Source organism: Rhinoderma darwinii, chromosome 6 (genome assembly GCF_050947455.1).
Source record: "Rhinoderma darwinii isolate aRhiDar2 chromosome 6, aRhiDar2.hap1, whole genome shotgun sequence".
NCBI lineage: Eukaryota > Metazoa > Chordata > Amphibia > Anura > Rhinodermatidae > Rhinoderma > Rhinoderma darwinii.
In genome coordinates, this window is record NC_134692.1 from 62,522,466 (window position 1) to 62,547,694 (window position 25,229).

Sequence of the window (25,229 nt, forward strand, 5' to 3'; positions counted from 1 at the left end):
TCTCTCCTATTGGGGGCATTTTCTGGCTTTTAAGTTTGCAATTGGTGAATGGACCTGTCCCTCTTTGTTTGTCATTGGAGGCCAATAAGTTAGCTAGGTCTCTTGCATGCGGTAATTCTTCGAGTGTAATCCCTAACTCGGAGCATTCTTTTTTGTCTTTTAAAATGAATAATTTGTGCCATTTCAATTTTCTCGTGAACAGATTGATGTCTTTCACCCAATTAAAGGTATCGAATCCTGTTGTTGGTACAAATGATAGTCCTTTAGTAAGAACAGAGGTCTCGATATCAGAAAGTTCTCTTTCGGATAAATTAATGACCGTGAGCTCTTTTTTGTTGTTTATTTGCGGTTGTTTGGTTTGTTTCGTAGTTGGTAAGGAGTTCTCGCTTCCTCTCTGTCTAAAAAAGGAGAAATTTCTGCATTTGGTCCAAGGTTTTGACTTGCTCCTGCAAAGTTGGAGATACCCGAATTTTGCGCAAAGTCCCATCGTCTATGAGGGTTTCTATCTCTCTGGGAGTATCTGCTCCTTCCAAAACGGCTGGGATTCCTTCCTCTGTTGTTTTTTGACCAATTCTGATAGTTTGATTCTTGGTCTGTATGGTCTGTATCAGATGAGGATTGATCTGTTTCGATTCTGGATTTTCCTTTTTTTACTTCAAATGTATATATTTTGTTGTCCTTGAAATCTTGCAAATCCCGAACGAACTGGTTGTGTTTTCTTTCTGTGAGATTAAATTGAAATTTTTCAAAAGTATTTTGTAACATCAATTCTTTCGCAGTGTATTCTGGTTCGGATTTGAATTTAAGGACAACTTCGATCTGTTCTTTCAAGTTTTTTGTAGTAATGTCCAGAATGCGTTTTTCTTCATCCAGTAAGATCTGAATTAGTCTCAAGGAGCTGTTAGTTGCTTCAGTTTCCCATTTGTGCATTAATTCAGGAGTCTGCAATCTAATTGCAGGTGTAAGCAAGATTCTCAAACCTCTTGGGACAATATTACTTTTCAGATAATTTTCAAACGATTGTACTTCCCACCAGGAGGTAGCTTGCTCTTTATAGCATTTTAACAATTCGGAAAATGCTGATTTCAAAGATGGTGTGAATTTTTTTTGGGAGAACTCTTTCTCTGAAAAAACATCCTTGGCCTGGTGTAGCCAAGCCTCTGTGTTAATAGCGTTTGTAATGAAGTTTGCCATATCCTTATGTCAATTGAATAGATAATTCGTGGTGTAGTGTATCCCCCACCTGGATTATTGTGAATTCGCTTCTCCGTAGTATCGAAAATAAAGAAAGAATAGATCCGGAGTACTAAAATATAACTTTTACTGATGTAGGTAAAAAATGAACAAACATGTAAAACAACATGAGGATCCTATCTGCCAATACTGCATGCAAATATATATTTAATGATTTCCATCAAAATATTGTCAAGATTTCCTGTTGACAGCAATGAACAGCAATAAATCAGTCCACCTTTTGTATGGTTTCCTAGTGTGAATGGTGCTAGATTCTTGGATCACATGTGGAAAGAGTGTAAAAAACAACAATGGGGCAATTGCCCTCCTACCCCGTGTCTGGTTGGTAGTCTTCCACGTGAATGTGTCCAGAGTAGAATATTGAATCCTCTCTTTGGAAGGTGAAAAACGACAGGTAATTCTCCCAACGCGTTTCCTGCTGACCAGGCAATTCCTCAGGGGAGATAGGTCGCTGAAGCAGTGATGTCCAAAGTCAGGGCTTGCTGCTTAAAATGTAGCTGTCAATCTTGATAGAGAGGAATGCTCAATAACTTAGAGCATGTTAAATCAGAGCAGCAGTTATTTTCAATGTGCTGCTCAGCTGTCATTTCTTGCACAGGGAAAAGCTCAATTAGAGCAAGTTTGCAGTGGCAAAAGGAATCCTTTAGATCAATCTTGCAGTGGCAACGATTATATCCTTCCTGGTAGGAGGTAAACAAAGAACGCCTGTCCCTGGCGTGTGCCGTCAATGTACTGAGGGATTCCCTGCTTTTTATGCTCGATTATTTCCCCTAGCCCATCCCACCTATCACACCCCCTTGTGACGTATCGAGGGAGGTGTGTGTTAGAGGTGACAGATCTCTCCTCCCCGCGGCTGCAACGCACGCCGGGCATGAAAATCATGCCACGGCTGTGTGAGCAGTCGCGCCGAGAATGAGTGCCACTTAGAACCCCCGGCAAACTTATCCAGATTAGTATACTGCAGATATAGCTGCACATCCTGTCTGCGAATAAGTGCAGACAGGGTATGCATTAAGGTGACGTCCCTTATGGTGACGTAGCGGCCAATGATTGGCTGTGACGTACCCAATGTATTTCTCGTGCATCAGGTCCGTGTGCCAATACAGGCATCACGGGTCTGTGTTAGAGAAAGTAACATGGAAGATATCCATGCTTGGTGATAAGGAGCGTGGTCAGGGAATAACTGGTGGGATGATGAATAGGGAAGTGTCAGAACGGAACAAATGCCGTGTGCAAGGGACAGTGATGCCGACATAAACATGTCAGCACTCATTGAACCAGGGGCACAGCATTATATCTGAACATAATCAAAAAAGCTATGTTTAGTTTAGGGTAATCCATTTGTAGATAGTCATGTGACTAAAATTCTTTGGATATTTAAGTGGCAAACTGAGTTTAATATTTTTAAAGCTATTATCAGAGGTTGAAAAAATTCAAAATGTATTAAAGATACTTTGCAAAGATATTCTTCAATATTTGAATATTGAAAATAAAGTGTATTTAAATGAAACAACCAAAGTCCAGTTGTTCATTTAAACCATTTGGTACCATAGTTCCTAGTTTGAAAATCCACTTGGATTCTCTTTGTAACAGAGTTCTATCCAGATCTCCACCCCTTATGGATGGTCGTAATTGTTCAATTACCATAAATTTAAGGCAATTTGGATCTCCTTTGTGTTTCAAGTGTACATGACGGGAAACTGGTTTATCTCTCTTATGGCGCACGTCACCTATATGTTCTAAAATTCTCTTTCTGAATTCTCTTGTTGTTTTTCCAATGTAGTCCAAGGGGCATGAGCAGGTGATTTTATATACCACGTTGTTGGAACTACAATTTGAGAAGCTTTTAATCGGGTAATAAATTCCTGTGTGTGCACTGTTGAACATTTTAGTGATTAGTATGAATGTACACGCTTTACAGTGCCCACATTTGAAGGATCCATTTATTTTACGATCCAGCCAACAGCCTTCACTTTTTGTGGTTTCTAGATGGCTGTGCATTAGTTGGTCCCCGATACTTCTACCTTTTCGATAGGTAACTTGTGCTTTAGGTGTAACTATCCCCCTAAGATCTGTGTCCATCTGGAGAATTCTCCAATGCTTGTCTAATATACTCCTGATTGTATGGTTTGCCATATCAAATGTGCCTATTAGTCGTATAGGTTGTTGTTTAGTTACTTTCTTTTTAGGTATAAGTAATTCCTCCCTTTTTGATGAGTGTGCATGTTGAAAAGATTCTTTCAAAATTTTTGATGGGTAACCTCTCTCCATGAATCTAGCCTTAAGGTCCCTGGCCTTTACTTTAAAATCATGCGGGTCAGAACAATTTCTTCTAAGACGAAGATATTGGCCCTTAGGTATACCTTTTTTAAGTGGTAGAGGATGGTAACTCTCCCACCGCAGGAGACTATTATTGGCTGTAGGTTTCCTATAGATTGAGGTTTTTATTTTTCCCCCACCATCTATAAAAATATGCACATCCAAAAAGGGTAGGGAATTCAGACCAATTTCAAAAGTAAATCTCATTCCTATGTTGTTCTGATTTATGGATTGAACAAATTCTCTGAATATGTCATGTGGATCGGTCCATAAGACAAATATATCGTCTATGTAACGCGCCCACATTGAAATCGGAAGGTTCTGTAAACACCGTTCGTCAGTGAATATAATGGTTTCTTCCCACCAACCCAGGAACAAGTTGGCATATGTAGGAGCACATGAGTTGCCCATTGCAGTGCCCCTGAGTTGGTGGTACATTCGTCCGTTAAATAAGAAATAATTTTTAGTTAGAACAAACTCCAATAATTTCAATGTGAGCGCGTTATGGTCCCTATGATGTATTCCTCTAGTGTCCAGGAAGTGATGTACTGCTCTAAGTCCCATTTCGTGAGGGATGGATGAGTATAGAGCTTCTACATCTATACTGCATAAAACAGTACCTGGTTCAGTTGGTAAACCATCAATTTTGGAAAGCAGGTCCATAGTATCCCTTGTGTAGGAGGGTAGTGTTTCCACAAATCCTCTCAAGACCCTATCCAAATAGACCCCCACATTCTGTGTCAAACCCAAAATACCAGAGACTATAGGGCGCCCCTTCAAGGGATTAGTACCCTTGTGTATCTTGGGAAGAGCATAGAATGTGGGGGTCCTAGGCTTATCAATCATCATGAATTTGAATTCATGCTCACTGATGAGGTTGTTTTTCATTGCTTCATTTAATATTTTAAAGAGCTCTCTTTTATATTTGGATGTGGGATCTTCTGTTAAGATCTCGTAACTGATGGGATCATTCAAAATATTTTGGCACATTTCGATATATTTTCTTTTATCCAATATTACCACATTACCCCCTTTATCTGATGACTTAATCACTATCTTATCATCCCTTGCTAAAGCAATTAATGCGTTGTTGTCATTTCTGGTTAGATTAGTGAACTTTTTTTGTATATTGATCTTCATTAGGTCATTGATGACCAAATCCTGGAATACGTCAATAACTGACGTCTCTCCTATTGGGGGCATTTTCTGGCTTTTAAGTTTGCAATTGGTGAATGGACCTGTCCCTCTTTGTTTGTCATTGGAGGCCAATAAGTTAGCTAGGTCTCTTGCATGCGGTAATTCTTCGAGTGTAATCCCTAACTCGGAGCATTCTTTTTTGTCTTTTAAAATGAATAATTTGTGCCATTTCAATTTTCTCGTGAACAGATTGATGTCTTTCACCCAATTAAAGGTATCGAATCCTGTTGTTGGTACAAATGATAGTCCTTTAGTAAGAACAGAGGTCTCGATATCAGAAAGTTCTCTTTCGGATAAATTAATGACCGTGAGCTCTTTTTTGTTGTTTATTTGCGGTTGTTTGGTTTGTTTCGTAGTTGGTAAGGAGTTCTCGCTTCCTCTCTGTCTAAAAAAGGAGAAATTTCTGCATTTGGTCCAAGGTTTTGACTTGCTCCTGCAAAGTTGGAGATACCCGAATTTTGCGCAAAGTCCCATCGTCTATGAGGGTTTCTATCTCTCTGGGAGTATCTGCTCCTTCCAAAACGGCTGGGATTCCTTCCTCTGTTGTTTTTTGACCAATTCTGATAGTTTGATTCTTGGTCTGTATGGTCTGTATCAGATGAGGATTGATCTGTTTCGATTCTGGATTTTCCTTTTTTTTACTTCAAATGTATATATTTTGTTGTCCTTGAAATCTTGCAAATCCCGAACGAACTGGTTGTGTTTTCTTTCTGTGAGATTAAATTGAAATTTTTCAAAAGTATTTTGTAACATCAATTCTTTCGCAGTGTATTCTGGTTCGGATTTGAATTTAAGGACAACTTCGATCTGTTCTTTCAAGTTTTTTGTAGTAATGTCCAGAATGCGTTTTTCTTCATCCAGTAAGATCTGAATTAGTCTCAAGGAGCTGTTAGTTGCTTCAGTTTCCCATTTGTGCATTAGTTCAGGAGTCTGCAATCTAATTGCAGGTGTAAGCAAGATTCTCAAACCTCTTGGGACAATATTACTTTTCAGATAATTTTCAAACGATTGTACTTCCCACCAGGAGGTAGCTTGCTCTTTATAGCATTTTAACAATTCGGAAAATGCTGATTTCAAAGATGGTGTGAATTTTTTTTGGGAGAACTCTTTCTCTGAAAAAACATCCTTGGCCTGGTGTAGCCAAGCCTCTGTGTTAATAGCGTTTGTAATGAAGTTTGCCATATCCTTATGTCAATTGAATAGATAATTCGTGGTGTAGTGTATCCCCCACCTGGATTATTGTGAATTCGCTTCTCCGTAGTATCGAAAATAAAGAAAGAATAGATCCGGAGTACTAAAATATAACTTTTACTGATGTAGGTAAAAAATGAACAAACATGTAAAACAACATGAGGATCCTATCTGCCAATACTGCATGCAAATATATATTTAATGATTTCCATCAAAATATTGTCAAGATTTCCTGTTGACAGCAATGAACAGCAATAAATCAGTCCACCTTTTGTATGGTTTCCTAGTGTGAATGGTGCTAGAAGGGGCGCTCTATAGTCTCTGGTATTTTGGGTTTGACACAGAATGTGGGGGTCTATTTGGATAGGGTCTTGAGAGGATTTGTGGAAACACTACCCTCCTACACAAGGGATACTATGGACCTGCTTTCCAAAATTGATGGTTTACCAACTGAACCAGGTACTGTTTTATGCAGTATAGATGTAGAAGCTCTATACTCATCCATCCCTCACGAAATGGGACTTAGAGCAGTACATCACTTCCTGGACACTAGAGGAATACATCATAGGGACCATAACGCGCTCACATTGAAATTATTGGAGTTTGTTCTAACTAAAAATTATTTCTTATTTAACGGACGAATGTACCACCAACTCAGGGGCACTGCAATGGGCAACTCATGTGCTCCTACATATGCCAACTTGTTCCTGGGTTGGTGGGAAGAAACCATTATATTCACTGACGAACGGTGTTTACAGAACCTTCCGATTTCAATGTGGGCGCGTTACATAGACGATATATTTGTCTTATGGACCGATCCACATGACATATTCAGAGAATTTGTTCAATCCATAAATCAGAACAACATAGGAATGAGATTTACTTTTGAAATTGGTCTGAATTCCCTACCCTTTTTGGATGTGCATATTTTTATAGATGGTGGGGGAAAAATAAAAACCTCAATCTATAGGAAACCTACAGCCAATAATAGTCTCCTGCGGTGGGAGAGTTACCATCCTCTACCACTTAAAAAAGGTATACCTAAGGGCCAATATCTTCGTCTTAGAAGAAATTGTTCTGACCCGCATGATTTTAAAGTAAAGGCCAGGGACCTTAAGGCTAGATTCATGGAGAGAGGTTACCCATCAAAAATTTTGAAAGAATCTTTTCAACATGCACACTCATCAAAAAGGGAGGAATTACTTATACCTAAAAAGAAAGTAACTAAACAACAACCTATACGACTAATAGGCACATTTGATATGGCAAACCATACAATCAGGAGTATATTAGACAAGCATTGGAGAATTCTCCAGATGGACACAGATCTTAGGGGGATAGTTACACCTAAAGCACAAGTTACCTATCGAAAAGGTAGAAGTATCGGGGACCAACTAATGCACAGCCATCTAGAAACCACAAAAAGTGAAGGCTGTTGGCTGGATCGTAAAATAAATGGATCCTTCAAATGTGGGCACTGTAAAGCGTGTACATTCATACTAATCACTAAAATGTTCAACAGTGCACACACAGGAATTTATTACCCGATTAAAAGCTTCTCAAATTGTAGTTCCAACAACGTGGTATATAAAATCACCTGCTCATGCCCCTTGGACTACATTGGAAAAACAACAAGAGAATTCAGAAAGAGAATTTTAGAACATATAGGTGACGTGCGCCATAAGAGAGATAAACCAGTTTCCCGTCATGTACACTTGAAACACAAAGGAGATCCAAATTGCCTTAAATTTATGGTAATTGAACAATTACGACCATCCATAAGGGGTGGAGATCTGGATAGAACTCTGTTACAAAGAGAATCCAAGTGGATTTTCAAACTAGGAACTATGGTACCAAATGGTTTAAATGAACAACTGGACTTTGGTTGTTTCATTTAAATACACTTTATTTTCAATATTCAAATATTGAAGAATATCTTTGCAAAGTATCTTTAATACATTTTGAATTTTTTCAACCTCTGATAATAGCTTTAAAAATATTAAACTCAGTTTGCCACTTAAATATCCAAAGAATTTTAGTCACATGACTATCTACAAATGGATTACCCTAAACTAAACATAGCTTTTTTGATTATGTTCAGATATAATGCTGTGCCCCTGGTTCAATGAGTGCTGACATGTTTATGTCGGCATCACTGTCCCTTGCACACGGCATTTGTTCCGTTCTGACACTTCCCTATTCATCATCCCACCAGTTATTCCCTGACCACGCTCCTTATCACCAAGCATGGATATCTTCCATGTTACTTTCTCTAACACAGACCCGTGATGCCTGTATTGGCACACGGACCTGATGCACGAGAAATACATTGGGTACGTCACAGCCAATCATTGGCCGCTACGTCACCATAAGGGACGTCACCTTAATGCATACCCTGTCTGCACTTATTCGCAGACAGGATGTGCAGCTATATCTGCAGTATACTAATCTGGATAAGTTTGCCGGGGGTTCTAAGTGGCACTCATTCTCGGCGCGACTGCTCACACAGCCGTGGCATGATTTTCATGCCCGGCGTGCGTTGCAGCCGCGGGGAGGAGAGATCTGTCACCTCTAACACACACCTCCCTCGATACGTCACAAGGGGGTGTGATAGGTGGGATGGGCTAGGGGAAATAATCGAGCATAAAAAGCAGGGAATCCCTCAGTACATTGACGGCACACGCCAGGGACAGGCGTTCTTTGTTTACCTCCTACCAGGAAGGATATAATCGTTGCCACTGCAAGATTGATCTAAAGGATTCCTTTTGCCACTGCAAACTTGCTCTAATTGAGCTTTTCCCTGTGCAAGAAATGACAGCTGAGCAGCACATTGAAAATAACTGCTGCTCTGATTTAACATGCTCTAAGTTATTGAGCATTCCTCTCTATCAAGATTGACAGCTACATTTTAAGCAGCAAGCCCTGACTTTGGACATCACTGCTTCAGCGACCTATCTCCCCTGAGGAATTGCCTGGTCAGCAGGAAACGCGTTGGGAGAATTACCTGTCGTTTTTCACCTTCCAAAGAGAGGATTCAATATTCTACTCTGGACACATTCACGTGGAAGACTACCAACCAGACACGGGGTAGGAGGGCAATTGCCCCATTGTTGTTTTTTACACTCTTTCCACATGTGATCCAAGAATCTAGCACCATTCACACTAGGAAACCATACAAAAGGTGGACTGATTTATTGCTGTTCATTGCTGTCAACAGGAAATCTTGACAATATTTTGATGGAAATCATTAAATATATATTTGCATGCAGTATTGGCAGATAGGATCCTCATGTTGTTTTACATGTTTGTTCATTTTTTACCTACATCAGTAAAAGTTATATTTTAGTACTCCGGATCTATTCTTTCTTTATTTTCGATACTACGGAGAAGCGAATTCACAATAATCCAGGTGGGGGATACACTACACCACGAATTATCTATTCAATTGACATAAGGATATGGCAAACTTCATTACAAACGCTATTAACACAGAGGCTTGGCTACACCAGGCCAAGGATGTTTTTTCAGAGAAAGAGTTCTCCCAAAAAAAATTCACACCATCTTTGAAATCAGCATTTTCCGAATTGTTAAAATGCTATAAAGAGCAAGCTACCTCCTGGTGGGAAGTACAATCGTTTGAAAATTATCTGAAAAGTAATATTGTCCCAAGAGGTTTGAGAATCTTGCTTACACCTGCAATTAGATTGCAGACTCCTGAATTAATGCACAAATGGGAAACTGAAGCAACTAACAGCTCCTTGAGACTAATTCAGATCTTACTGGATGAAGAAAAACGCATTCTGGACATTACTACAAAAAACTTGAAAGAACAGATCGAAGTTGTCCTTAAATTCAAATCCGAACCAGAATACACTGCGAAAGAATTGATGTTACAAAATACTTTTGAAAAATTTCAATTTAATCTCACAGAAAGAAAACACAACCAGTTCGTTCGGGATTTGCAAGATTTCAAGGACAACAAAATATATACATTTGAAGTAAAAAAAGGAAAATCCAGAATCGAAACAGATCAATCCTCATCTGATACAGACCATACAGACCAAGAATCAAACTATCAGAATTGGTCAAAAAACAACAGAGGAAGGAATCCCAGCCGTTTTGGAAGGAGCAGATACTCCCAGAGAGATAGAAACCCTCATAGACGATGGGACTTTGCGCAAAATTCGGGTATCTCCAACTTTGCAGGAGCAAGTCAAAACCTTGGACCAAATGCAGAAATTTCTCCTTTTTTAGACAGAGAGGAAGCGAGAACTCCTTACCAACTACGAAACAAACCAAACAACCGCAAATAAACAACAAAAAAGAGCTCACGGTCATTAATTTATCCGAAAGAGAACTTTCTGATATCGAGACCTCTGTTCTTACTAAAGGACTATCATTTGTACCAACAACAGGATTCGATACCTTTAATTGGGTGAAAGACATCAATCTGTTCACGAGAAAATTGAAATGGCACAAATTATTCATTTTAAAAGACAAAAAAGAATGCTCCGAGTTAGGGATTACACTCGAAGAATTACCGCATGCAAGAGACCTAGCTAACTTATTGGCCTCCAATGACAAACAAAGAGGGACAGGTCCATTCACCAATTGCAAACTTAAAAGCCAGAAAATGCCCCCAATAGGAGAGACGTCAGTTATTGACGTATTCCAGGATTTGGTCATCAATGACCTAATGAAGATCAATATACAAAAAAAGTTCACTAATCTAACCAGAAATGACAACAACGCATTAATTGCTTTAGCAAGGGATGATAAGATAGTGATTAAGTCATCAGATAAAGGGGGTAATGTGGTAATATTGGATAAAAGAAAATATATCGAAATGTGCCAAAATATTTTGAATGATCCCATCAGTTACGAGATCTTAACAGAAGATCCCACATCCAAATATAAAAGAGAGCTCTTTAAAATATTAAATGAAGCAATGAAAAACAACCTCATCAGTGAGCATGAATTCAAATTCATGATGATTGATAAGCCTAGGACCCCCACATTCTATGCTCTTCCCAAGATACACAAGGGTACTAATCCCTTGAAGGGGCGCCCTATAGTCTCTGGTATTTTGGGTTTGACACAGAATGTGGGGGTCTATTTGGATAGGGTCTTGAGAGGATTTGTGGAAACACTACCCTCCTACACAAGGGATACTATGGACCTGCTTTCCAAAATTGATGGTTTACCAACTGAACCAGGTACTGTTTTATGCAGTATAGATGTAGAAGCTCTATACTCATCCATCCCTCACGAAATGGGACTTAGAGCAGTACATCACTTCCTGGACACTAGAGGAATACATCATAGGGACCATAACGCGCTCACATTGAAATTATTGGAGTTTGTTCTAACTAAAAATTATTTCTTATTTAACGGACGAATGTACCACCAACTCAGGGGCACTGCAATGGGCAACTCATGTGCTCCTACATATGCCAACTTGTTCCTGGGTTGGTGGGAAGAAACCATTATATTCACTGACGAACGGTGTTTACAGAACCTTCCGATTTCAATGTGGGCGCGTTACATAGACGATATATTTGTCTTATGGACCGATCCACATGACATATTCAGAGAATTTGTTCAATCCATAAATCAGAACAACATAGGAATGAGATTTACTTTTGAAATTGGTCTGAATTCCCTACCCTTTTTGGATGTGCATATTTTTATAGATGGTGGGGGAAAAATAAAAACCTCAATCTATAGGAAACCTACAGCCAATAATAGTCTCCTGCGGTGGGAGAGTTACCATCCTCTACCACTTAAAAAAGGTATACCTAAGGGCCAATATCTTCGTCTTAGAAGAAATTGTTCTGACCCGCATGATTTTAAAGTAAAGGCCAGGGACCTTAAGGCTAGATTCATGGAGAGAGGTTACCCATCAAAAATTTTGAAAGAATCTTTTCAACATGCACACTCATCAAAAAGGGAGGAATTACTTATACCTAAAAAGAAAGTAACTAAACAACAACCTATACGACTAATAGGCACATTTGATATGGCAAACCATACAATCAGGAGTATATTAGACAAGCATTGGAGAATTCTCCAGATGGACACAGATCTTAGGGGGATAGTTACACCTAAAGCACAAGTTACCTATCGAAAAGGTAGAAGTATCGGGGACCAACTAATGCACAGCCATCTAGAAACCACAAAAAGTGAAGGCTGTTGGCTGGATCGTAAAATAAATGGATCCTTCAAATGTGGGCACTGTAAAGCGTGTACATTCATACTAATCACTAAAATGTTCAACAGTGCACACACAGGAATTTATTACCCGATTAAAAGCTTCTCAAATTGTAGTTCCAACAACGTGGTATATAAAATCACCTGCTCATGCCCCTTGGACTACATTGGAAAAACAACAAGAGAATTCAGAAAGAGAATTTTAGAACATATAGGTGACGTGCGCCATAAGAGAGATAAACCAGTTTCCCGTCATGTACACTTGAAACACAAAGGAGATCCAAATTGCCTTAAATTTATGGTAATTGAACAATTACGACCATCCATAAGGGGTGGAGATCTGGATAGAACTCTGTTACAAAGAGAATCCAAGTGGATTTTCAAACTAGGAACTATGGTACCAAATGGTTTAAATGAACAACTGGACTTTGGTTGTTTCATTTAAATACACTTTATTTTCAATATTCAAATATTGAAGAATATCTTTGCAAAGTATCTTTAATACATTTTGAATTTTTTCAACCTCTGATAATAGCTTTAAAAATATTAAACTCAGTTTGCCACTTAAATATCCAAAGAATTTTAGTCACATGACTATCTACAAATGGATTACCCTAAACTAAACATAGCTTTTTTGATTATGTTCAGATATAATGCTGTGCCCCTGGTTCAATGAGTGCTGACATGTTTATGTCGGCATCACTGTCCCTTGCACACGGCATTTGTTCCGTTCTGACACTTCCCTATTCATCATCCCACCAGTTATTCCCTGACCACGCTCCTTATCACCAAGCATGGATATCTTCCATGTTACTTTCTCTAACACAGACCCGTGATGCCTGTATTGGCACACGGACCTGATGCACGAGAAATACATTGGGTACGTCACAGCCAATCATTGGCCGCTACGTCACCATAAGGGACGTCACCTTAATGCATACCCTGTCTGCACTTATTCGCAGACAGGATGTGCAGCTATATCTGCAGTATACTAATCTGGATAAGTTTGCCGGGGGTTCTAAGTGGCACTCATTCTCGGCGCGACTGCTCACACAGCCGTGGCATGATTTTCATGCCCGGCGTGCGTTGCAGCCGCGGGGAGGAGAGATCTGTCACCTCTAACACACACCTCCCTCGATACGTCACAAGGGGGTGTGATAGGTGGGATGGGCTAGGGGAAATAATCGAGCATAAAAAGCAGGGAATCCCTCAGTACATTGACGGCACACGCCAGGGACAGGCGTTCTTTGTTTACCTCCTACCAGGAAGGATATAATCGTTGCCACTGCAAGATTGATCTAAAGGATTCCTTTTGCCACTGCAAACTTGCTCTAATTGAGCTTTTCCCTGTGCAAGAAATGACAGCTGAGCAGCACATTGAAAATAACTGCTGCTCTGATTTAACATGCTCTAAGTTATTGAGCATTCCTCTCTATCAAGATTGACAGCTACATTTTAAGCAGCAAGCCCTGACTTTGGACATCACTGCTTCAGCGACCTATCTCCCCTGAGGAATTGCCTGGTCAGCAGGAAACGCGTTGGGAGAATTACCTGTCGTTTTTCACCTTCCAAAGAGAGGATTCAATATTCTACTCTGGACACATTCACGTGGAAGACTACCAACCAGACACGGGGTAGGAGGGCAATTGCCCCATTGTTGTTTTTTACACTCTTTCCACATGTGATCCAAGAATCTAGCACCATTCACACTAGGAAACCATACAAAAGGTGGACTGATTTATTGCTGTTCATTGCTGTCAACAGGAAATCTTGACAATATTTTGATGGAAATCATTAAATATATATTTGCATGCAGTATTGGCAGATAGGATCCTCATGTTGTTTTACATGTTTGTTCATTTTTTACCTACATCAGTAAAAGTTATATTTTAGTACTCCGGATCTATTCTTTCTTTATTTTCGATACTACGGAGAAGCGAATTCACAATAATCCAGGTGGGGGATACACTACACCACGAATTATCTATTCAATTGACATAAGGATATGGCAAACTTCATTACAAACGCTATTAACACAGAGGCTTGGCTACACCAGGCCAAGGATGTTTTTTCAGAGAAAGAGTTCTCCCAAAAAAAATTCACACCATCTTTGAAATCAGCATTTTCCGAATTGTTAAAATGCTATAAAGAGCAAGCTACCTCCTGGTGGGAAGTACAATCGTTTGAAAATTATCTGAAAAGTAATATTGTCCCAAGAGGTTTGAGAATCTTGCTTACACCTGCAATTAGATTGCAGACTCCTGAATTAATGCACAAATGGGAAACTGAAGCAACTAACAGCTCCTTGAGACTAATTCAGATCTTACTGGATGAAGAAAAACGCATTCTGGACATTACTACAAAAAACTTGAAAGAACAGATCGAAGTTGTCCTTAAATTCAAATCCGAACCAGAATACACTGCGAAAGAATTGATGTTACAAAATACTTTTGAAAAATTTCAATTTAATCTCACAGAAAGAAAACACAACCAGTTCGTTCGGGATTTGCAAGATTTCAAGGACAACAAAATATATACATTTGAAGTAAAAAAAGGAAAATCCAGAATCGAAACAGATCAATCCTCATCTGATACAGACCATACAGACCAAGAATCAAACTATCAGAATTGGTCAAAAAACAACAGAGGAAGGAATCCCAGCCGTTTTGGAAGGAGCAGATACTCCCAGAGAGATAGAAACCCTCATAGACGATGGGACTTTGCGCAAAATTCGGGTATCTCCAACTTTGCAGGAGCAAGTCAAAACCTTGGACCAAATGCAGAAATTTCTCCTTTTTTAGACAGAGAGGAAGCGAGAACTCCTTACCAACTACGAAACAAACCAAACAACCGCAAATAAACAACAAAAAAGAGCTCACGGTCATTAATTTATCCGAAAGAGAACTTTCTGATATCGAGACCTCTGTTCTTACTAAAGGACTATCATTTGTACCAACAACAGGATTCGATACCTTTAATTGGGTGAAAGACATCAATCTGTTCACGAGAAAATTGAAATGGCACAAATTATTCATTTTAAAAGACAAAAAAGAATGCTCCGAGTTAGGGATTACACTCGAAGAATTACCGCATGCAAGAGACCTAGCTAACTTATTGGCCTCCAATGACAAACAAAGAGGGACAGGTCCATTCACCAATTGCAAACTTAAAAGCCAGAAAATGCCCCCAATAGGAGAGACGTCAGTTATTGACGTATTCCAGGATTTGGTCATCAATGACCTAATGAAGATCAATATACAAAAAAAGTTCACTAATCTAACCAGAAATGACAACAACGCATTAATTGCTTTAGCAAGGGATGATAAGATAGTGATTAAGTCATCAGATAAAGGGGGTAATGTGGTAATATTGGATAAAAGAAAATATATCGAAATGTGCCAAAATATTTTGAATGATCCCATCAGTTACGAGATCTTAACAGAAGATCCCACATCCAAATATAAAAGAGAGCTCTTTAAAATATTAAATGAAGCAATGAAAAACAACCTCATCAGTGAGCATGAATTCAAATTCATGATGATTGATAAGCCTAGGACCCCCACATTCTATGCTCTTCCCAAGATACACAAGGGTACTAATCCCTTGAAGGGGCGCCCTATAGTCTCTGGTATTTTGGGTTTGACACAGAATGTGGGGGTCTATTTGGATAGGGTCTTGAGAGGATTTGTGGAAACACTACCCTCCTACACAAGGGATACTATGGACCTGCTTTCCAAAATTGATGGTTTACCAACTGAACCAGGTACTGTTTTATGCAGTATAGATGTAGAAGCTCTATACTCATCCATCCCTCACGAAATGGGACTTAGAGCAGTACATCACTTCCTGGACACTAGAGGAATACATCATAGGGACCATAACGCGCTCACATTGAAATTATTGGAGTTTGTTCTAACTAAAAATTATTTCTTATTTAACGGACGAATGTACCACCAACTCAGGGGCACTGCAATGGGCAACTCATGTGCTCCTACATATGCCAACTTGTTCCTGGGTTGGTGGGAAGAAACCATTATATTCACTGACGAACGGTGTTTACAGAACCTTCCGATTTCAATGTGGGCGCGTTACATAGACGATATATTTGTCTTATGGACCGATCCACATGACATATTCAGAGAATTTGTTCAATCCATAAATCAGAACAACATAGGAATGAGATTTACTTTTGAAATTGGTCTGAATTCCCTACCCTTTTTGGATGTGCATATTTTTATAGATGGTGGGGGAAAAATAAAAACCTCAATCTATAGGAAACCTACAGCCAATAATAGTCTCCTGCGGTGGGAGAGTTACCATCCTCTACCACTTAAAAAAGGTATACCTAAGGGCCAATATCTTCGTCTTAGAAGAAATTGTTCTGACCCGCATGATTTTAAAGTAAAGGCCAGGGACCTTAAGGCTAGATTCATGGAGAGAGGTTACCCATCAAAAATTTTGAAAGAATCTTTTCAACATGCACACTCATCAAAAAGGGAGGAATTACTTATACCTAAAAAGAAAGTAACTAAACAACAACCTATACGACTAATAGGCACATTTGATATGGCAAACCATACAATCAGGAGTATATTAGACAAGCATTGGAGAATTCTCCAGATGGACACAGATCTTAGGGGGATAGTTACACCTAAAGCACAAGTTACCTATCGAAAAGGTAGAAGTATCGGGGACCAACTAATGCACAGCCATCTAGAAACCACAAAAAGTGAAGGCTGTTGGCTGGATCGTAAAATAAATGGATCCTTCAAATGTGGGCACTGTAAAGCGTGTACATTCATACTAATCACTAAAATGTTCAACAGTGCACACACAGGAATTTATTACCCGATTAAAAGCTTCTCAAATTGTAGTTCCAACAACGTGGTATATAAAATCACCTGCTCATGCCCCTTGGACTACATTGGAAAAACAACAAGAGAATTCAGAAAGAGAATTTTAGAACATATAGGTGACGTGCGCCATAAGAGAGATAAACCAGTTTCCCGTCATGTACACTTGAAACACAAAGGAGATCCAAATTGCCTTAAATTTATGGTAATTGAACAATTACGACCATCCATAAGGGGTGGAGATCTGGATAGAACTCTGTTACAAAGAGAATCCAAGTGGATTTTCAAACTAGGAACTATGGTACCAAATGGTTTAAATGAACAACTGGACTTTGGTTGTTTCATTTAAATACACTTTATTTTCAATATTCAAATATTGAAGAATATCTTTGCAAAGTATCTTTAATACATTTTGAATTTTTTCAACCTCTGATAATAGCTTTAAAAATATTAAACTCAGTTTGCCACTTAAATATCCAAAGAATTTTAGTCACATGACTATCTACAAATGGATTACCCTAAACTAAACATAGCTTTTTTGATTATGTTCAGATATAATGCTGTGCCCCTGGTTCAATGAGTGCTGACATGTTTATGTCGGCATCACTGTCCCTTGCACACGGCATTTGTTCCGTTCTGACACTTCCCTATTCATCATCCCACCAGTTATTCCCTGACCACGCTCCTTATCACCAAGCATGGATATCTTCCATGTTACTTTCTCTAACACAGACCCGTGATGCCTGTATTGGCACACGGACCTGATGCACGAGAAATACATTGGGTACGTCACAGCCAATCATTGGCCGCTACGTCACCATAAGGGACGTCACCTTAATGCATACCCTGTCTGCACTTATTCGCAGACAGGATGTGCAGCTATATCTGCAGTATACTAATCTGGATAAGTTTGCCGGGGGTTCTAAGTGGCACTCATTCTCGGCGCGACTGCTCACACAGCCGTGGCATGATTTTCATGCCCGGCGTGCGTTGCAGCCGCGGGGAGGAGAGATCTGTCACCTCTAACACACACCTCCCTCGATACGTCACAAGGGGGTGTGATAGGTGGGATGGGCTAGGGGAAATAATCGAGCATAAAAAGCAGGGAATCCCTCAGTACATTGACGGCACACGCCAGGGACAGGCGTTCTTTGTTTACCTCCTACCAGGAAGGATATAATCGTTGCCACTGCAAGATTGATCTAAAGGATTCCTTTTGCCACTGCAAACTTGCTCTAATTGAGCTTTTCCCTGTGCAAGAAATGACAGCTGAGCAGCACATTGAAAATAACTGCTGCTCTGATTTAACATGCTCTAAGTTATTGAGCATTCCTCTCTATCAAGATTGACAGCTACATTTTAAGCAGCAAGCCCTGACTTTGGACATCACTGCTTCAGCGACCTATCTCCCCTGAGGAATTGCCTGGTCAGCAGGAAACGCGTTGGGAGAATTACCTGTCGTTTTTCACCTTCCAAAGAGAGGATTCAATATTCTACTCTGGACACATTCACGTGGAAGACTACCAACCAGACACGGGGTAGGAGGGCAATTGCCCCATTGTTGTTTTTTACACTCTTTCCACATGTGATCCAAGAATCTAGCACCATTCACACTAGGAAACCATACAAAAGGTGGACTGATTTATTGCTGTTCATTGCTGTCAACAGGAAATCTTGACAATATTTTGATGGAAATCATTAAATATATATTTGCATGCAGTATTGGCAGATAGGATCCTCATGTTGTTTTACATGTTTGTTCATTTTTTACCTACATCAGTAAAAGTTATATTTTAGTACTCCGGATCTATTCTTTCTTTACTACCTAGGTAGTGTAATGTATTCTAGCAGCGATCAGAGCTTTAGGTAAAAAAAAAGTGTCAAAAGTAAAGAAAAAAGAAAAAGAAAAAGTTAATAAAAATGTTTTACAAAAGTGTAAAAATAAAAGTTTTTTTTTTTCCTATAATAAGTCTCTTATTATAGGAAAAAAATTAAACCGTTAAAAAACAGTACACCTATTTGGTATCACCGCGTTCGTAACGACCCAATCTATAAAACAATGTTATTTTTACCGCACGGTGAACGCCGCAAAAAAATAAACTAAAAACAATGCCAGAATCACTATTTTTTGGTCACCACCCCTCCCAAAATATAGAATAAAAAGTGATGAAAAAGTCGCATTTACCCGAAAATAGTACCAATAAAAACTACAAACCGTCCCACAAAAAACAAGCCCTTACACCGCTTTTTTGACTGAAAAATAAAAAAGTTACGGCTCTCAGAATATGGTGACAGAAAATAAATTATTTTTATAAAGAAGCGATTTTATTTTGCAAACACTGCAAAACATAAAAAAACCTATATACATATGGTATCGCCGTAATCGTACCGAACCGCAGAATAAAGTAAAATTGTCATTTATAACGCATTATGAACGCCGTAAGAAATAAAGAATTTAAAAAGCCAAAATCACTGTTTTTGGCCACCAAAGCTCTAACTAAAAAGTGATCAAAAATTTGCATCTACCAAAAAATGGTACAAATAAAAACTACAGCTCGTCCTGCCAAAAATAAGCCCTCACACCGCTCAATTCATGGAAAAATAAAAAAGTTATGGCGTTTGGAAGGCGGGGAGTGAAAAACTAAAAATCGAAAAGCAAAAAAGGATCAGTACTGCAAAGGTTAATTCATTTCTATTAAAAAAATAAATTATTACCACATGTGGGGTATTGTCGTACTCGGTGAGAGATTGCGTTACAAATTTAGGGCAACTTTTTCTCCTGTATCCCTTGTGAAAATGAAAAAATTCAACATTTTAGTGGACAAAAATGTTTAGATTCATTTTCACGGCCTAATTCTACTCAATTCTGCAAAAGACCTGTGTGGTATAAATGCTTACTATACCCCTAGAAAAATTCCTTGAGGGGTCTAGTTTCCAAAATGGGGTCACTTTTGGGGTGTTTCCACTATTTTGTTCCCTACAGTGGGTTGCAATCGCGACATGGCACTAAAAACCAATCCAGCAAAATCTGTGCTCCAAAATCCAAATGGTGCTCCCTCCCTTCTGAGCTCTGCCGTGGGTCCAAACAGCAGTTTATTACCACATATGGGGTATTTCCCTATTCAGGAGAAGATGCTTTACAAATGTTGGGGTAAATTTTCTTCTTTATTTCTTGTAAATATGAAAAATTTCTATGTTAATTTCAGAAAAAAAGTAGATTTTCATTTTCACAGACTTAGGCCCCATGCACACGACCGTAAAAACTCCCGTAATTACGGGCCCATAGACTTCTATTGGCCACGGGTACCTCCCCGTATGCTTACGGGAAGGTGCCCGTGCCGTTGAAAAAGATAGAACATGTCCTATTTCAGGCCGTAATTACGGCACGGGCAGCCCATGTAAGTCTATGGGGCTCCCGTAATTACGGGTGACTACGTGTGTGCACCCGTAATTACGGGAGCGTTGCTAGGCGACGTCAGTAAATAGTCACTGTCCAGGGTACTGAAAGAGTTAAACGATCGGCAGTAACTGTTTCAGCACCCTGGACAGTGGCTACCGATCAGAATATAGATAAAGCTGTAAAAAAAAAAAAAAAAGACGTTCATACTTACCCAGAACTCCCTGCTTCTTCCTCCAGTCCGGCCTCCTGGGATGACGTTACAGCCCATGTGACCGCTGCAGCCAATCACATGAACTGCAGCGTCATCCAGGGAGGTCAGCAGAGGGACGCGTCACCAAGACAACGGCCGGGTAAGTATGAATTTCTTTTACTTTTATTACGGAAAGGGCTGTCCCTTCTCTCTATCCTGCACTGATAGAGAGAAGGGCTGCCGATTAGTGCAGTGCAATTTTGCAGCCAAAAACGTGCCCGTAAATACAGGTGCAATACGGGTCGAATACGTGTGACCAAGGACCCGTATTTACGGGTGGACAAAAATACGGTCGTGTGCATGAGGCCTAACTCCAATAAATATAGCAAAATACCTGTGGGGTCAAAGTGCTAACTATACCTCTAGATAAATTCCTTGAGGGGTCTAATTTACAAAATGGGGTCACTTTTTGGGAGTTTCCACTGTTTTGGCACCACAAGACCTCTTCAAACTCGAAATGGTGCCTAAAATATAATCTAAAAATAAGCAGGCCCCAAAATACACTAGGTGCTCCTTTGCTTCTGAGGCCGGTGTTTCAGTCCATTACCGCACTAGGGCCACATGTGGGATATTCCTAAAAACTGCAGGACCTGGGCAATAAATATTGAGTTGTATTTCTCTAGTAAAACCTTCTGTGTTACACAATTTTTTTTATTACAAATGAATTTCAGCAAAAAAAAAAAAAATTGTACATTTCCCCTCTACTTTGCTTTATTTCCTGTGAAACGCCTAAAGGGTTAAAATACTTCGTGAATGCTGTTTTGAATACTTTGAGAGGTGCAATTTTTAAAATGGGGTGACTTATTGGGGGTTTCTAATATAGAAGGCCCTCAAAACCACTTCAGAACTGAACTGGCCCCTGTAAAAATCGCCTTTGAATTTTTCTTGAAAATGTGAGAAATTGCTGCTAAAGTTCTAAGCCTTGTAACGTCCTAGAAAAATAAAAGGATGTTCAAAAAACGATGCAAATATAAAGTAGACATATGGGAAATGGTAACTAGTGACTATTTTGTGTGGTATTACTATCAGTTTTACAAGCAGATACATTTAAATTTTGACAAATGCACATTTATGCAAATTTTCTCTAAATTTTGGTGTTTTTCATGAATAAATATTGAATTTATCGACAAAATTTTTCCACTATCATAAAGTACAATATGTCACGAGAAAACAATCTCAGAATCGCTTGGATAGGTAAAAGCATTCCGGAGTTATTACCACATAAAGTAACACGTCAGATTTGAAAAAATTGGCTGTGCCACAAGGCCAAAACAGGCTGTGTCCTAAAGGGGTTAAGAATCCCGAGTATCTCATGTGATCATTAATGTACCGTAGTGGTCATCCCCACGTGTATCGCTGTTAGTCACTATAGCTTTGTTAGGCAATCTCCATCACAAGTCCTACCCAGAGGGATTTCGACTGAGTGACATTAAACAAAAACTTTCACTAAGATTTACTACTAGCTATTTGTTATACTTGATTAACACTATGCGAAAATACAGTTTATAAATACACATGCCAAGAAGCACATCTGCCTTCTATTTCATTTTCATATTATATTTTTAAAGTTGTGGATATTTGTTGGCTCACAACTTACCGGCAAAACCCATTCATAGAGAAAGAAAGACAAGAAGAGGATGAGGAAGAAAAAACAACAACAACAACAACAACAACAAGTGTGTGTGTGTGTGTGTGTGTGTGTGTGTGTGTGTGTGTGTGTGTGTGTGTGTGTGTGTTGGACGGTCACAAGAGTTTGTGATTGAGCCGTACTGTCATGAATTAACATAGAAATAAACACGTCCCGTGAGAAACACACAGACAAGGTGTCACGAAAGGATTGCCAGTCTGAACGGTCGGTTCTGGGTATGAGGGAGGAGTAGCGCTGTCTCTGCTGTACAATAAACATGCCCTGGAACATGCATTGTATAAAGAATAAACGCTGGTCCGTCTTTGTTTCTTTAGACAACTCTACTAGATATAGAAGTAAGTACCCAGGGCTCTCTGACATCTCCAGCAGAGTGGTGGATCTATTGTATGGTATCTGGGAATAAATACCATCTGAATGCATTATTAAAGTGAGGAATTTCAGCCACCAGGGTATGAAGGGGGCCTAAACCCACTTCTCAATAAGTGTGTGGGGAAGGGGTCACCTTTTCCCTCCGCATACCATATGCAACAGGGAAAGGCGAAGAGTCGAAGAGTCTCATGGACATGATGCCTGAGCTATAAAGTATAACAGTATCTTTCAAGCTGTCTATATATAATAGCCGGTCCCTGGCTAGATATTGTCAGGGCTATACAGAAGATATCATCAGGGCTGGACAGATGGAGCTCACAGCAAAATGGCAGACACATAATGGCTTTGTCTGACTGGGTGAGTCTGATGATAGAGTCAGGGGGCCACGTCTATTAAAGAAGCCACATTTGTGAAGTAGCCTATAAAAGAATGGCACCAGACAGGTCATAAGCAATCATGTAGCTAGTAAAGCCAGTGCTGGAGCTGTGCCATAGGAGTGAGGTAGGGGCTGTAAATTGAGGGAGGCTTAGATGTAGTGTTGGGGGGAAAAAAATGATTATACATATTGCCCAGGCAGAAGTAAATATCTGTAAGGCCATATTCACACCCAAAAGCCACAACAAAGTACAGCACAATGCATGTAAATTTGATTTAGAAAACCCCATTCATCTACTGCAGAAAAAAACGCATGTAGATTTCAGAGCATGCTGTAGATTAACCTAATCCTATTGTTTCAGCATGTGCCATATACACGTGTGCACCTTGTTGTGGAATATGGATTATGCTGCAGAACAAGACCAGGTTAAACCAATAACAACTGATTAATACAAACAGAACAGAAAAGTGAAGGGGAACTCTCATATAGTTCTTCATACGAGTGGAAAGCCGTGCCCACTTTTACGGATACAAACGCTACAATATGGCTAGAATTGCATTTTTTTTATAGCAAATATGGCTGGAATACTTGTTATTAAATATCTCAGATTGTATGCTAATCCAATTAAAAATAATCTTAATCCAGCCATTCATAATATACTGATATTATCTACTCTAGATGAGGTTTTATTTGCATGCATGAGATGTAATACATTGTTTGGTGATGTAAAACGTACCCTGTAATGCTGCCACAATTCCAACCAATCCAGTCCCCGCGCCCAGTTCAACTACAGAGCGTCCTTGCAAGTTAACTCCTCCAGCTTCTAGGTACATACAGAGAACAACAGCCTGGAATCAGAGTAGAATATTAAAGTTATTATTTTGGGCATATTTACAGTGTTCATTGGATATTCTTGAATATTTATATGCTATTAAAATATATTAGAATTTGTATTATTTGAATGTTAAAAATGTTAACTATTTTATTCTACATTTACAAATTAAAGGGGCTGCCACACCATGGACTATCATATTCATTGCATAGATCATAACAAAAATGAACAATATGCTGTAAAATATAAATGATCCAGTGAATAATGACTTTTAATTGAATGGAATGGCGCCACCTGGTGTTTAAAGTGTATAACAATTTGTACATCCACCGAGCAGAGTGCTGGTGGACACCCATGCTCAGTCACTCTCCTCAGGCTGGATTCACACCAGTGCCGCACCTGCCATGAGGCCAGGTGAGCCGACAGCCTCTACCCAAACTTGGGGGGCGGCATTTTCAGCCCGGGACGGACTGGACCGGGGGGAGGGGCCATGCAGACGCACATAGCAGACGTGACGAACGTCTGAAACACTCCTCCTCCTCCTCTCTGACGCTGTACACAGCACATGCAGCCAGAGAGGAGCAAGTCTGCAGGAGGAGCGACGAGAAGCACGAGGTAAGTTCCTGCCTTGCTGGGACCGGGACCCTTGACGTGGGTATACTGCAAGGGGGCGTCTGGGCATTTTACCGACAGCAAAGGGCTCTATGGGGCTGGAATAATCCACCCCATAGAGCCCTCACATCACTATAATGGAAGGATTAGTGTGGGTGGGGGAGCATCTGACTTACTGCAGAGAGCTCTATAGGGGGGGATTCTGCCCCCCCCCTTCAGAGCAGTCAGTCAGATGCTCAGACCCCCCCTAACCTTTCAGTATAGTAACTAGTCAGGGCTCTATGGTGGGGGGATAATTCCCCCCTATAGAGCCCTCTGCTGTCAGTAAAACGCCCAGACCCCCCACCCCCTTGGAGTATACTCCTGGCAGGGGCAGGAAGCTGAGCGCAGTATAAGGGCTTTGTAGCTTTCCTGTGCTTAATTAGCGTGGGAAAGCTACAAGCGCGGCTGTGACTGGTGAGTCTCCCAGTCACTCCCAGTGCACACTGCATGCGGCAGCTGCGGCCGCCAGTCTGACTGTGAGTCTCTGACCAGTCACCACCCACACGCAGCAGACAGAGAGGATAGACTGATAAACCCTCAACTACTACAGTTTCACAGGCATTGACTTAGATGGCTTCTATAGTGTAGTAGTCAGCTTGTCTGCCTTACATATGGAAGGTTGCTTTCCGTTTGTCTCCGTTCGCTAGGTTTCCGTTCTTTTGAACTAGGTTTCTGC

The 25,229-nt window shown here is 39.9% G+C and overlaps 1 protein-coding gene across 3 annotated transcripts in view; it reads right to left on the reverse strand.

The window, feature by feature from the left end:
• METTL21A (methyltransferase 21A, HSPA lysine) overlaps positions 1 to 25,229 on the reverse strand; it is an 85,392-nt gene that overhangs the window by 12,044 nt on the left and 48,119 nt on the right. For all 3 annotated transcript variants that reach the window (XM_075829883.1, XM_075829882.1, XM_075829881.1), the window contains one exon: positions 23,804 to 23,915. In XM_075829883.1, coding sequence (XP_075685998.1) covers positions 23,804 to 23,915 — 112 coding nt within the window. The remainder of the gene's footprint in view (positions 1 to 23,803; positions 23,916 to 25,229) is intronic.